The sequence below is a fragment of the Primulina eburnea genome, chromosome 4, assembly GCF_022965805.1.
Source record: "Primulina eburnea isolate SZY01 chromosome 4, ASM2296580v1, whole genome shotgun sequence".
Lineage (NCBI taxonomy): Eukaryota > Viridiplantae > Streptophyta > Magnoliopsida > Lamiales > Gesneriaceae > Primulina > Primulina eburnea.
This window is the reverse complement of record NC_133104.1, coordinates 8,902,289-8,917,684: the sequence shown is the minus strand read 5'-3', so window position 1 is coordinate 8,917,684 and position 15,396 is coordinate 8,902,289. Positions and strand designations below refer to the sequence as shown.

At 32.4% G+C, this 15,396-nt stretch overlaps 1 protein-coding gene across 1 annotated transcript; it reads left to right on the top strand.

The window, feature by feature from the left end:
• Positions 1 to 4,937: 4,937 nt before the first annotated feature.
• On the top strand, positions 4,938 to 7,007 carry LOC140830861 (large ribosomal subunit protein uL2). Its single transcript, XM_073194392.1, has 2 exons — positions 4,938 to 5,458; positions 6,485 to 7,007. The coding sequence occupies exons 1-2, from the start codon at positions 5,019 to 5,021 to the stop codon at positions 6,825 to 6,827; spliced, it is 783 nt and encodes a 260-aa protein (XP_073050493.1). The 5' UTR covers positions 4,938 to 5,018; the 3' UTR covers positions 6,828 to 7,007.
• Positions 7,008 to 15,396: the final 8,389 nt, after the last annotated feature.

The following is a 15,396-nucleotide window of genomic DNA, read 5'->3' as shown; positions in this document are numbered from 1 at the left end:
GGGTTCGGTTATAGCCTAGGAAGGAAGGTGGCTTGAACCATGGTTCACAGGATGTGGTTCATGGCTCACATGGGTAGTTTAGGTATGAAAAGTCCATGGTTAAAGTTTGGGAAGAAATTTGAATTAATTCGAGATTAAAACGCTTTACGGTTTAGTTATTAAGTAATTAAATCAAAATGCTCGATTTTACGCCAAAGAAAAATATTAGAAGTCTATTTTAAGCTTATATGATGATTTGGGATAGGTTCGAATCAATAAAAGTAAGAAAAAGTCAAAATCGTAAATTTTAGAGTCCAATGGTAAAATGGTCATTTTACATCCCGAGTAGTTCGAGAGGTCTGGCAGTGTCCCGAAGAATCATAATATATGCTAAATGATATTTTAAAATGTTTACGATGAAAATATGATATTTTTTCTGCTATATGCAAGGCTGTACGATTTTTCCTGTTAAATGCTATTTTTACAAATTTTGAAGGACACGATATTTTATGAATAAAAAGGAAATAAAATATTTTGAAGGATGTGAATTGACTGTGACAAACATGATATGATATGATATGATATGATTGAGAATATCGTGAGGGAGAATGCCCCAAAGGGAACCTGTTTATAGTTGAAAGCCCTAGAGAGAACCCGACGATCGTATTTCCACTTTTGGCGATGCACAACGCCCGTCATCATGTACAATGGTGATCGAGCAAAATTTGCACTATAAAATCCTTAGTAAAAACTAATAATATTCAAACTCGAAATAATCGCAAGTGCATGATGTCAAGTAATAATATAGTGTATGAGAGTACGATATCGTTCCTGTAGATACTGTATTTCGCAATTTTTATTCTCAATTATTAAACCTTTAGCAACGATAATTCGGATGATTGTTTACTACTACGATGATTAAATAAAAGCTCAAAGAAATGTTTCAAGGATTAAATGATGCAATAAAAGCTAGAATGATTGATTAAAGATTCAATGAGAAATGAATTTGTTGGGAATCTCGGTTCACCTACCCCTCGCTAATTTACTTAATTCGTTTGAAAATAATCTATGCTTTCGACGGGATTTTCTATCCAATTGAACATGCCCTCTCGAGCTACGCCAAACTAATTCAACACAACGAAGTAATTAAATCTCTTTAATTATTTATCAAAGGTGAATTGCATGTCGTTCTATGAAATCCCCTAGCTTTCGACCTACTGGACTATGACTATCGACGTGTATCCGACTTCATATTTCTATGTAAATTGTAAAACCACAGATTATGCTACTCGTTCCTATCACGTGCTATTCTCTCGAAGTCACTCGTAATATAAAATCGTTATTAAAGTTATCTATACTTCAACAACGCAATGAAAATAATAGCACAATCAAGAATAAATCAAAAGTCGATAGATGAATGAACTAAACTTGGTTTCGGGATAGGATCCTCTTAAATTCCAACAAATAATGAAAATTAGCTACTAGAATACATGATCAAACTAAGAACAAAAATATTTAAACAAGAAGAATTAAACTAGAAATACTAGAAGTGACGAAAACACAAAGAACATTGCCCGGAAATCTTGAAATCTTCAACTCCAAGCTTTTCTTCAAGCCTTTTCTATCTTCCCAACTATGTGGCTGCTAAAAAGTATCTTAATTTTCGTCCCTTAGAGTTCCTTTGTGCCGCCCCACTAGGCAACCTCCCCTAAAAGGCAAGAAATCATCTTCAATATTTTTTCCAAATCGAGTACCGCTCGGGCCGTAAGATTCTACCGCCCGAGCACCAACTCCTTTGTAATTTCTTTTGCAATGTGCGGTACTCGTGCTCGAGCGGTAAGATTATACTGCTGGAGCGCTGAGTCCTCAGTAATCCAGTCTTCAAAAGACACATCTCGCGCCTGAGCGGTAAGATTTACCGCTCGGGCGCCAACTCTTTTGTCCGGAAATCCATCTTCTTGCCCGAGCGGTAAGAATCTACTGCCCCGGTGCCAACTTTTCTGCCCTATTCCTCTCTTTCTTGCGTGGCTTGTGTATTTCTCTCTCGATTTCTGATCTTCGGCCATTTCACCTGCAAATTCATCATGTACGAGTGAGACACGATCATATGCATATGCTAATTCTAAAACGAACAAAATGTATATAAAATGCACGCACACACACACACACACAATGAAAACACACACGAAACTAATGCAATAAAATACGTAAAAATGACACACATCAATGGTTAGCTAAAACTGATCAGTCGACCACATGATCATACGATTACAACTAGTCACTTTCAAATATCAAATTTTACCCAAAAATGATATATGATGATGGAACGCTTTACGATTTAAGGATTTTCTATTTATTTATGCTTACAAATTTATGCTAGCTGTTTTAAATAAAAGTATGATTTTTATGCATATGCCTGTATGGGTATTATTGGTTACTCAAGGTTAGAACATGCTGAGTCATTAGACTCACTAGGTTTGGATGATTGCAGGTGATGATGATATTGAGGCAGGCAGTGACGCTTGAGTAGATCGAGTCTGATAGTACACTCCCGAGAGACTTTATTTTCCGCACTTAGTATTCAAAGTTTTTACGTAAAGATTTTGAGGATTATTTATTAAGAAATTTTATGCTTTATTTTGAAGTCTAGATTTGGATTAATTTAAAAGTTGACGTATGATTTTGGTGGTTGACGATTTATAGATTTTTATGCATTTAATATTTTTAAAGGTTGAGTTGTTTTAAATAAGTGTTTCAAATTTTATAATTAGAAAAAACAAAAAAAAATTAGTAAGATTTTAAAGTTAAAAAGTAAGGGACACTACGTTAACACTGCATTGGAATACAAAGATGTGTTTGCTCGTTTGAAACACGATGATAGTTTATATAAAAGAGTTCCCACAGGAGAAGATGGATCAAAAGTGAGCGAGATTTCTTCTAAATTGATGATTTTTTATGATGCCACAGAGTTGCTTTCGGGGACCAAGTATCCTACTATAAATCTTTTCTTCTCAACTATTTGTGATTAACGATTCTTTTGGATGATAATGTGGTGAATACAATGTCAAAAAATATGAAATTAAAGTTTGAAAAGTATTGGAAGGTGATGAATTGGTCACTGGCAATTGGGAGCATTTTAGATCCGAGGTACAAGATGAAGACTTGTTTATGGTGATATGTCTTTATTTGAGATTGAAAAAATAAAGAAAAAAGTTGTATGACGTTGAAGAGTACAAGAAGAAATCCAAACAATCTCAGGAAGTGAAAGATTCACGATCTTCATATTTAAGGCCTCCACTTCCTAAGCGTGGTAGTTATGCTGGTAAATTTGAGATGTTCATGAATTTTAATACTAATATTGAACTTGAGAATTCGGAGTTGGATTAATATTTGGAAGAGTCCTTGTTGCCAAGAAATACAAGTGACTTTGATATCTTAAGTTGGGGGAAGACGATGAGATCAAATATCCCATTTTCATGATATTGCAAAAGATGTGTTGGCCATTCATGTGACGACTATTGCTTCTGAATCAAATTTCAGTACTAGTGGGAGAGTTTTATGTGCTCATCGTAATAGACTTCATCCTAAAACTTTGGAGGCTTTGATGTGTGCTCGAGATTGGTTATGGAGTGAAATTCAAGGTATTAAATAGTTTCAAAACAAATTGTTTATGATACTTTATTTATTTTTTAAATTTATAATATTTTTTATTTTTTTGTCTTATTAGACTCTATAGCTTCGAAGGATTACAATTTTGACAACGATTTTGATATAGAGATAAGTAAGAAGTTTTTTTTATTGTATTAAAGTGTTTTAAATTTATATATTTTTTCTATGTCTTATTATTTTTTAGGATCCGGATTCATTCACTAACAGTAATACTGATTACAACATATAGTGATGTGATGTAATATAATGGAGAAGAAAGTAATCTGAGAGGCTAACGAGTTTGATCTTTTATATTGAACTATGGATTTTTTTTGAGAAGATTGAACTATGGATTATTAATATTTTGATATGTGTATTGTTTAAATAATATAAGTTTTATGTATGTTATTGAATTTTTGTATCAATACTTTTAAGTAAAATTTAAAATTTTTTGTTTCAACTCAATAAATACTTAAAGTTTTATAAAAAAAAATTCAAACAGAGATGGGGACGGGAATGGGGCCGAGGATCCCCATCCCCGTGAGGTTGATGATAGAGATGGAGATGGGGATTCTCCGATTTGGTAGAATCAGGGATGGGGCGGGGATGGGGATGACAAAGCTGCACCCCACTCCGTCCCATTGCCATCGCTAAACCCAAGCCACTCAATAAGCTAGATGACTCCTAACATGAGATAATAAAGAATTTACAATATATGTATAATAAATATTAAAATATAGATACATAATTATTTTCAACTCCAATTATCATAAAACTCGAGTAAAAAACGATGTCTACAAGTAAAGAAATCATATTTTACAATATAAAAGTTAAATATCGAATAAATTTATTTTAGTGACAAATGCAACCAAATATGAAGATTTTTATTAGTTTTTTAATGAATATAATAGTTAATCAAACTAATTATATATTTAATGAGATATCATTTGATTCGTAAGATATTATGACTAATAATATAAGGATGATAAATCAACATATTTTTACAACCCAATGTTTTATAACTCTGATAATTTATAGAACTCGACCCAACGTTTGATTGAATAAAAATATATAATCAACTAATGATTAATTCTACGTATCAAACAATGTCTAAATATATAAAAAAATAAAAATAAAATTTGATTTATGTTCTTTTTAATTAATAATTAGGCAAAAATTTCACACTGAACTCACATAAAATCACTCGTTATTATACCCATTTAAATAGAGAGGCCCAACTATATTTGAAATTTGGCCCATTTATAGGCCATTGAGTGCTTTGCTTCGAAGATTAAACCCTAGCACAATCTCACTTGTTATATATTCAATCGGCCATCCACGCCCCGCCGTCCCCTGCACACAAACACACACGCCTACGCCGCTGCACAGAAATGGGACGGGTGATTCGTTCACAGCGTAAAGGAGCTGGATCCGTGTTCAAGTCTCACACGCACCACCGGAAGGGACCGGCCAGATTCCGATCCCTCGATTTCGGCGAGCGTAATGGGTACTTGAAGGGAGTCATCACCGACATCATCCACGACCCCGGTCGTGGCGCTCCCCTCGCTCGCGTCACCTTCCGCCACCCCTTCCGCTACAAGCACCAGAAGGAGCTCTTCGTCGCCGCCGAGGGCATGTACACCGGGCAGTTCGTGTATTGTGGGAAGAAAGCTAACCTCATAGTCGGTAATGTTCTCCCGATCAGATCCATACCCGAGGGTGCCGTCGTCTGCAACGTCGAACACCACGTCGGTGATCGTGGCGTTTTTGCTAGAGCTTCTGGTGATTATGCTGTCGTCATTTCTCACAACCCCGATAATGGTACCTCTAGGTATGATTTAGCTAAATCTCTGTTTTTATTTGTTATATATGTTTAATTCATTCTCATGGTTTGTAATTATTTTTGGATGTATTGATTTTATTTCATTGGTTTTGATTAATTTTATGATTTATTATATATTTAATCCGGAACGATGTTTTATCTCCTTACTAAGATTTTCAGCTGTTTGTTAATATGATAATATGCGAGTAATCGTCTGGTTTATTTTCTGTGATAATATTGCTGTCATTTCCGGGTATATTAATATAGAACGGTGATTGAGAGCCAATGCTCAGTTATTTAAAGTACGAAGGTGTGCGCCTAGACTCGATGCTCGTCGAGGCTCTTTCTTTCTTCCTTGACGAAGCTTCTGTTTTAACTGTAAAGCCCAAGTCTTGGTGCGTTTTAAAGGCTCCAGGTCACTTTTAAGCTTATCTTCAATGTAGAGATAGTGAATCGAAGATGAAATACAAAAAACTGAACATTTATTTTATTTGTTTGCTAATGAAGTTTTTTGTATTTATCTGTAATAATTTGTAAACTGCATATCGCAGTATATGTGATAAAATTTTGTTCAGGTTACTTATGTTATAGTGGCTCTATATGCGGACGGTGCTTCACTTTAGTAAAGCCTGCCTTGCTTTGCGACTTGAATACTTATAAGCCTTGATGTGGCATACACTTCTAATAACATGCATGCTGCCATTGAAATTCGAATACTTTCTGTTCTTGATTACAATTGATCATGATATTGATTAAATATGGTGTCTGTATATGGATGTTTGAATTTTTCATTTCATGTCTTGACATTTTTTCTTCACCTGCTCATGGTTGGTTGTGTTATTTTGTGTTGTGTGGGTATTTGGAAGTAGGGTTAATTGTTAGATGAGCTTGTTTCGTAGTTTTCATTACTGCAATTCAAGTTACCAAATTCAAGATGCTTTCTTAAACTTATTCCCATGATATAATCGAAGTGGAGGGGCTACAACGTCCAGCATTTCTTATTTGCCGTGTTGATGTGTCATTTTCCTTGCACAGAATTAAGCTTCCATCAGGAGCCAAGAAAATTGTGCCTAGTGGTTGTCGTGCGATGATTGGCCAAGTTGCAGGAGGAGGTCGAACAGAGAAACCACTTTTGAAGGCTGGAAATGCATATCACAAATTCCGAGTGAAGAGAAATTCTTGGCCCAAGGTCCGTGGTGTTGCTATGAATCCTGTGGAGCATCCTCATGGAGGTGGTAACCACCAACATATTGGTCATGCTAGTACTGTCCGTCGTGATGCTCCACCTGGGCAGAAGGTTGGTCTTATTGCTGCCAGGAGAACTGGTCGTCTGCGTGGTCAAGCTGCTGCTACTGCAGCCAAAGCAGACAAGGCGTAGTATGCTCTTTAGTCGATAATGAACTTAATTTCCTTTACTGGTGTTTTCTTTTGTTTTGTACGAGTCAGATTTTGTCATTCAATGGCGTCTGAATTATCATGCTAGAGGATGTGCGAGTTGATGGATCTTGAATTATATTATTTATGTCAGTCGACTTTTTTGGATTGTTTTTCAGTTGGGGGCTGTATTATCAATTTACCAGATCTTCACCAACATCGATGTTATTTTATCTGATTAATGATTAAAATTAATATGTATGATAATCTTATTCACTTTCTCAATAATGTGACTTGTTATCAATTTGAAATGTTTATTGTCTTCATATACATGTAGATTTTAACAATAAAACACTGAATAAAAGAGTCATTTTTGTATTTCAGTTGAAAATTAATATAAAAATTGTATTAGGTCATGAATGATACACATAAATTTATGTATTATGTACAAAACGTACATACAGTAACTGTAATAAAAATAATAATAAACATGATACAAATTTTTAATGTAGTTTTAATTTCAATAAGTGATTTCATATTCTATTTTGAAATTTGAAAAGTCATTGAATAGACATGAACATATTCATTATAAATTATATATTTATTATTAAACATTTAATATGTTAAACGGATAATTATATTATATAATTTTCTCATTAACAAATTCATATTGAGAGATTTTACTAAATTGAGTAGACAAATTTGCTTTTATATATATATATATATATATATATATATATATATATATATATATATTTCAATAAATAATTAAAATACAAATAAATTAAATAGATTATAAATCATAAAATTAGAAAGAAAAAAAACAAATTACAAATTTTGAAAATCTTTCTCAAATATAACATTTGAGTTGACTTTTTCGGATTCCTATCACTATCACATATCAAAATTTTTTGACCCTTAGGATTCGTAATTCTGGATACAACAACATACAACTCACCATTACTAAAAACATGATTCTTCAAAAGAAGTCTTACATGATACAATGATTTCCCCTAATTTTTGTTGATTGTCATTGCGTATGATACAATCAAATGATACTGTTTTTTTTATTGAAATTTAAAAGGAAACCTAGGATCAGAAGGTGCCAATGACATTTTTGGAATAACCACTTTATGAACTGCATTACTTCCAGTAAGAATTTTTCCTTCCAAAACACTGTTTCTGAGCCTTGTCATGATCAATATAGTGTCATTGTATAATCCAAGAGAATGATCTATATTTCGCGACAACATAAGCGGAGTTCCAACCTTCAAATTTAACTCGTGATTCAGTACTCTAGAACATCTTATTCCATTTAAGAATTCAGGGGTAAGCACCTCATTCAGTAGGTCAACATTTCTATATGAGTGACACGTCGTATCAGAACTTAAATACAACATTTTTTCTGAATGGTTTAGAGATACCATGTATTCATTTATGGACTGAATGCCATCAAGTGTTGGTGCCAAAATAGCTCTTTGCTGAAAATATACAGTATTGCTGATATTGTTGTCTAAAGACATATACGTACTTTCAACTATTGTTGCAATATAATCATTGAAATCTTTGATCAAAAGTTCATCAGGAATATCGATTGTCGCATAACCGTCATTTTGTTCTCCAATTTTTCCATCTCCTAAATTAGCAATCCAATCTGATTTATTTATTTATTTTATTTTAGCACATTCTTCATCAGAACCTAAATTCTGTAATCACATGTTTTCCGTCAATCTCAAAACTATACAATGTTTCCAAAGATATAAATAATTGATAGTGGCATGAACAATATCTTGTTTACCGTGTATTTTGGAATAACATACAATATTTTTCGAAAATCGCCAAAAAAAAGAACCCAGCCATTTTGACTCCAGAAGGCAAATGAAGGCTTGAAGATTGACAAATCTCATTATATATTCCATGCTTTTATCCAAAGCTTCAAAACAAAATTTATGCATCATTGGAGTCTCATCCCAAATGATAAGTTTAGATGTTACAATAAGCTCTGTAAGATGAATCATTTGTTTGATATATTATATTGATTCCTTATTGAGATTAAATGGAATTACAAAATGGGAATGAGCAGTTCTTCCACCAGGCAGTAGAAGCTATGCTATACCACTGGATGCCACATTCAAGACAATTTCTCCCTTCGACCTCAAGTATGTAGATAGAGTCTTCCAAACAAATGTTTTTCTAGTACCTCCATATCCATATACAAAGAATACTCCTCTCTTATTTGAAGCATCTGCTTTCATTATTGTATCATAAACATGACGCTGCTCGGAGTTCAAATTATTAATGAGTTTATCATGTTCTTGCAATCAAGATCTTCTATCAAACCGAAACTCATCATGTATTAGTCTATTTCGTGAAGATTGAAAATATTGATAATTGGGAAAAAACATTGATGGAAATTCACGTAAACTCTTTTCATAGGTTTGCAATAGCTTTTTAATATTAACCAATGCATAATTTCTTATTTCATCCTCATTTAATTCCAATTCTACAAAAAATAGATATAAATTAATATATATATATATATATATATATATATATATATATATATATATATATATAATATAAACACATATATAAAAAAATTATTAGTTAATGCATACCTTGGTGTTGCAGCAAGTTAAATCGTTTATAATAAATATCATCAGATAGATATGTCCAACATGACTCCCAAACAACTTCAGGTCGGTTGATACAATTCGATGATAATATAGTAACAATTAAAACTCTCAGAGATTGTGCTGAAGCCCAATGACTTGCCTCAATAGTACCGTCATTATACTCTTTGTCATCATTCAAGGGTCCTAATGCATAGCAAGCATTGCAAAATGAACGGTATTGAACACCATTAACAAAAGTTATATCATCATAGCACGTGGTGCCATGGTTTACATTGAGAAGACATCTTAAATAGTACAATTCCCCACAACCAGGAGGAATGTACAAAATGCGTCCGATTGAAAATCTCTGTTTTCTGGGAATGAATTCTCATGTACTTCCAAAAAAACTTCATTGGTAATCTAGCATATGTTAATTCTCTTGCTTCTGGATATTTCTTATTAGCTTCCATCCAAGCACGAAATATGCTCGGGTTAATAGTAGGTCTATTGAGAACAATACTGATTTCATCTAAATCTGAAAAAATAATATTTTGTTCATTCAGAAGATGAAAGCTCAGACACTCGATAGGTGGATCTCTATATTGAATATCAAATCCAAAAATTCTCCACGCAGTCTCACAAGAGGAAATAATCTGCAGTCGTAGTACATATTAACTTCATCCATATTTTTCCCTGAACTATCATCATCTGAGCTCTTATAGAATGAGGAAGTCACACGACCATGTCCTTTATTTATGTACTTGAACAAATATTTGATAGCTTGAGATTGATTGCACCATTCCACATTCATATGGGTTCCGTACCGAATTAACAAAAAACGATTGATTACGGGGAACAACAAATCTGTTATCCAGATTAACACCATTCTTGTTAATTGTTCGCCCATTATCTTTACGTCTGTAACTTGGGTATCCATCCTCATCAAATGATGTCACTTCAACAAAGTTTTTAGGAAAATGCTTTGTACAACGACCGTTAGACATGCATGGAGAGTTTTTTCTTGTTTAACCACATGGACATTGTATCATTAGCTCTTGTACTTCACCATAGTAAACAACATCATTCTTTTCAAAGAATTTTAGCAGAAATGATATGATCTATTGCCTCTGCTACTGAATATTTGTCTTCTTTAATACTCGCTTTTAGAATTCCACAGTGTATATTACTAACAATATGATAATAAGAATTAATTTTATGTATAAAATATATTAATGTTACTAAAATACAAAATATTAGTACCTTACATATAATTACAAAAAAATATAATTTTTTTTACCTGCTTTAATATTTCCAAATATTTTATTCTTTCGGAGATTTTTAATCAAGGCATCCAAATTCATTTTAAAGATTCTGCGAACAATATCTTGATCGTCTTCAGCCCTCAACCCATAGTGCTCGATAAATCTCACAATTTCTGGCCATTTTGGGTTACATGTAAATGTGATAAACAAATCTGGGTAACCGACCCATTTACATATAGCCATCACATCTTGATAGTTTTGAATCATATATCTCGCCCCTCCAGTAAAAGAAGAAGGCCAGATAATACGTCTTCCTTGTGTATATATGTTTGTTTTACCATGAAAAAGCATGTCATGAAGACCTTCGTAAATTTCACACCTCAATTGTTTTTTATGAATCTGAATATATGTCAACCTTGGAGATTCAACCATTGTGTATGCATCGACAAATAACTCTTGAAATATTCTTCTCGACAACAAAATATTCGAAGATTCAGAATTTTTATCATGCAGTTGATAAGCAAAAATTTCTCTCATACTCACCTTTTTCTTCCTCCAATACTTAACTTAGATTTTGAAAATGGAATATATATCTTCTTTATAACCATCCTCACCATATGAAAAAAGTATAGGATATTAGAGGTCAAGAAATGCAGGATTCAACTCATTTATACGTTTAAGTTGCCCTGTTTGCGTTTCTACTAAAATATCTCGGTTGCCCAAAAACTCATCGAAATCTCCCACAATAAATGCAGCAACCTCAGAAGCATATGGAAGATTATTTCTCCTTCGGTCCCCACTTTTTCTACCAATCTACTTTAATTTCACATAGGATCGTCCTTGTATCATCATTCTCTCTTTGCTCATCTTAAAGCACTTGACCAAAATATTGTTTTCGTCTAACATTACCTTCAAATCAGAAACTATCTCTAAATACATATTATTTGTGTCGTTGTTTTGTCTGAAAAATATTTCGATTAAATAAAAATTAATTTATAGAACAAAAATAGAAAATATGGTCTACTCAATATAATATATAGATTTTAAGATATGACAGCAGCAATTCGATTAGGAATTTCGTTTTCTGTGTCGTAAATATAAAGCTGAGCAAACTTTGGGGATGCAACTTCACATGAAAGTAGGCTTTCGATTAAATGATAATTCTGACTATGAAGCTTAAAAATTGGATGGGAGCCGCCTCGATTTAAACTTGAATCTATTACAATTTTTTTAAAAAAGTATTTTATTGAATTAACAAATCATACCATTTGTAATATAACTTAACAGAGATATTGATGTTGATTCAAGATTTTGACTGAACCATGTATATATACTAAATTGTTGAGATACTCTGGCTCCCAAATCCATATTTTCTGTTTAAATATTTAAAACATAAAATATTTAAAATAAATGGAACTAATTCTAAAATAAAAATTTATAATGATAACTCAGAAGATAAATGCATTCAAGTATAACAATAATAGTAATTGGTATTTATTATAAATTTATTTAATAAAAATTATTAACAATAGCCTACTATACAACACCATAATCAATTTTGGCCTTGAAGTCATTTAACTAACAAAATTAGTCTTTTGAGTATGTTAAATTCCATACATATATTTTAATTCTAAATATGTTAATTAACCATTTTTTCTTGTTTATATTATTTTGCATGAATTAAAAAATAAGAAAAATGGTAGTTTATATTGAATTGACATAAAATTATTTTTAAATAATCTAAATTAATTGGTGAATTGTTGTTCTAAGATTAAAGTTGATATATTGAAGAGAAAATAATGATTTTATACTATCATTGAATTAAATATATTAGACCTCAAAAATAAAATCAAATTAAAAATTAGTGTATCTAAAATAGAGATGGAATTTTTAATTATAACAAACTTACAAATACATATAAGTGTCGTTGTATTCAAATAGAACATTTTTTTTTCCTCGCAATTTTGAAGACAATAAATAAACAACCTAACAAAATAAATATTGAAGTAGCCCAACACAACTAAATAAACATCTGACATGATAGATTAGGGGATTATCATTGAGTTACAATAGCTCAGTTCTTGAAATATTGAGCACCGATGAATTAAATTGAGTTTGGTTTCCAAACCAAGCGGAATTCACTCAAAATAATCCTTCGTAGAAACCGATTAAATATTTTCTAAAACATTTAAAATATATGCAAGTTGAATGAGTAAAAATATTTTGGTGGAAGCATTTTATCGAACACTTGGTATGCAATATTTTGGTATTTGAAGAACACATAAAATGATTCAACAATACATCTTTAAAAACAATTGAAATGATAAGTAAATGCAATAAATAAATAGACACAAATTTGTTTATGGATGTTCGGAGATTAACAACTCCCATGTCACCCCTTCTTCCCCTTGGGAAGGATCAACTAGAAGACTTTGATTTATACAACACTTTGTACAATACCATTTCAACATAAGACTTATCTCTTGCCTAATTGAAACTCCTAGCATACTCTCGATTGTAAGCCGCAAACTCACAATCCGCATAATTTTTAACGTTTCTTATGTTAAGACTATAAACACAATCTTTAATGTCTTTGTGTAAAGACTCACTCAACTAAACTTTGAAGTTGAATTCTCTTATATATGTGTGAGTGATTGTGTGTGAAGAATTTATCCTTTACAGTGTACATTTCAAATGTATCCTCACACAAGGGCTTGTGCTCTGAACTAGCAGATTTATTCACGCTAACTGCCCATGATTTGAATCCTCTTCAAAGCTCTTGTTTGAGCTTCAAGATGTTGTATTTATAGGCCCCAACAATGATATATACATTAGATGCATAAATATGACAGTTGGGAAATTTTTTGTACTGTTTTTGAAATTAAATGGTCAAATTCGTCTTTCTGGACATTTTCCTGAGCTTAACTGGTCAGCAACTCAACTAGTGCAGCAGTTCAACTGATCAGTAGCTCAACTAGTGTGCTGAAATCAGCCTCGTTGATTTCAGTTTGTACAAAATCAGTAGTTTCATCATCATTTATCAGCATCTTAAGCTTCTATAATTTCTCAAAATTATTTGTAGATCATTGTCTTATCTTTCCAACTATAATGAATCGCTTAATTCCAATAACCGAGCTGAGAGATATTGCCAAAATACCGCAACTGTTCATACTCAATTGATTGATATTTTCGTGCAATCAGTTTGGTCATTCAACGATCAGTTTGGACTAGATAACATCTTATTTTCCCAATTGATGTGAAATACGACTTATTTCAAAATGTGTTTTCTGATCATTGAAGTTGACATATTGTCATTTTAATCTTCTAGTTGAGAGATATCATTAAAAAACCAAAACTCGCCATAATTCAATTTGGATAAATTCAGTTTCATTTTCCTTCTTGTGTATGCAACTTCACACGTGAGTAAATGTATTAGAAATACAATAACAAGTTTTGTTAACATCAAAATCAAGATTGCGAACTTGAAATGTTCCAACAATGCTCAACTGGTTCAGCAGTTCAACTGGTGTGCTAAAATCAGCCTCACTAATTTAAGTTTGTATAGAACCAATAGTTTCATCTTCATTTATCACCATCTTAAGCTTCGATTCAGGCTTTGACTTCTGAAGATGACTTGTAGATCATTGTCTTATGTTTCTAACTCAAACTGATTCACTTTATTCCAATAACCGAGCAGAGTGATATGGACAAAATACATCAACTGCTCATATCCAACTGATTGTTGTTTTTTGGCAATCAGTTTGTTCATTCAGCGATCAATGTGGCATAGATAACATCTGATTTTGTGTAACGCCCCAAAAATTTTAAAGTCCACGCAAGCCACATGCATGCAATTATTAATTTCCTTATGTATTTCAATTAATCGTTTTAATTGCATAAATTAATTATGTTGTGCATATTTCCATGTTTAAAATATATTTTTCTACATTGTTGCATACAAATGTATTTTTAAAAGATATTCGAGTTGCGATCGAGGAACGGAGACCGAGGGCTGAAAAAAAATAGAAAATGATTTTATTAAATAAATGTTTTTAAGATGGTCGATGCTTTTTAGTACGTATTTTTGAAAATAAGGGGTTTTGAGGTGATTTTATACGCCGGGACGTAAAATTTTTCGGTGTTAGTTTTTCAACAAAAAAACGAGCGTTTTGGCAACCCGGCTAATAATTTCACAAACTTATTTAAACCAAATTATTTTAAATATTTTAGTTAAACACTAGTGGGCCAAGTGGGCTTAATTAAGTTGATAAATGGGCCTAATCCTTGTTTAGTGATTAATTAAAATATATAAGGTACAAAACCCCACCCTAATCATCATAAATCCCACGCCCCACACCCCACAAATCTTCAAACACTTTTCTTCCCAAGTTTTACACGGCACACACCATGAAATTAAGAGAGAAAATTCAAAAGTTGCCAGGGTTCAAGCCATCGTCTTCGTGCCGCCGTTCTTCGCAATCGTCAACGTTTATTCGTGCGTTTATAACGCAAAGGCACACCATATTCTCCTTTTACTCATCTTCACACCATAATATGTTTTTATGCATGGATAGAATGGAAAAACAAGATGCACTTTTATTATTTTCGTTTTTGTGCTTCACCATGAATTTGAAAGCTTGTTATTGATTCGAAAACATAAAATGTCGAATCCAGGGGTAAAACGGTCTTTTTACAC

Bases quoted from the DNA above. Each gene is read 5' to 3' on its own strand.
- LOC140830861 (XM_073194392.1), top strand. From the start codon at position 5,019: ATGGGACGGGTGATTCGTTCACAGCGTAAAGGAGCTGGATCCGTGTTC. The intron at 5,459-6,484 runs GTATGATTTAGC...TTCCTTGCACAG, and splicing joins CCCGATAATGGTACCTCTAG to AATTAAGCTTCCATCAGGAG.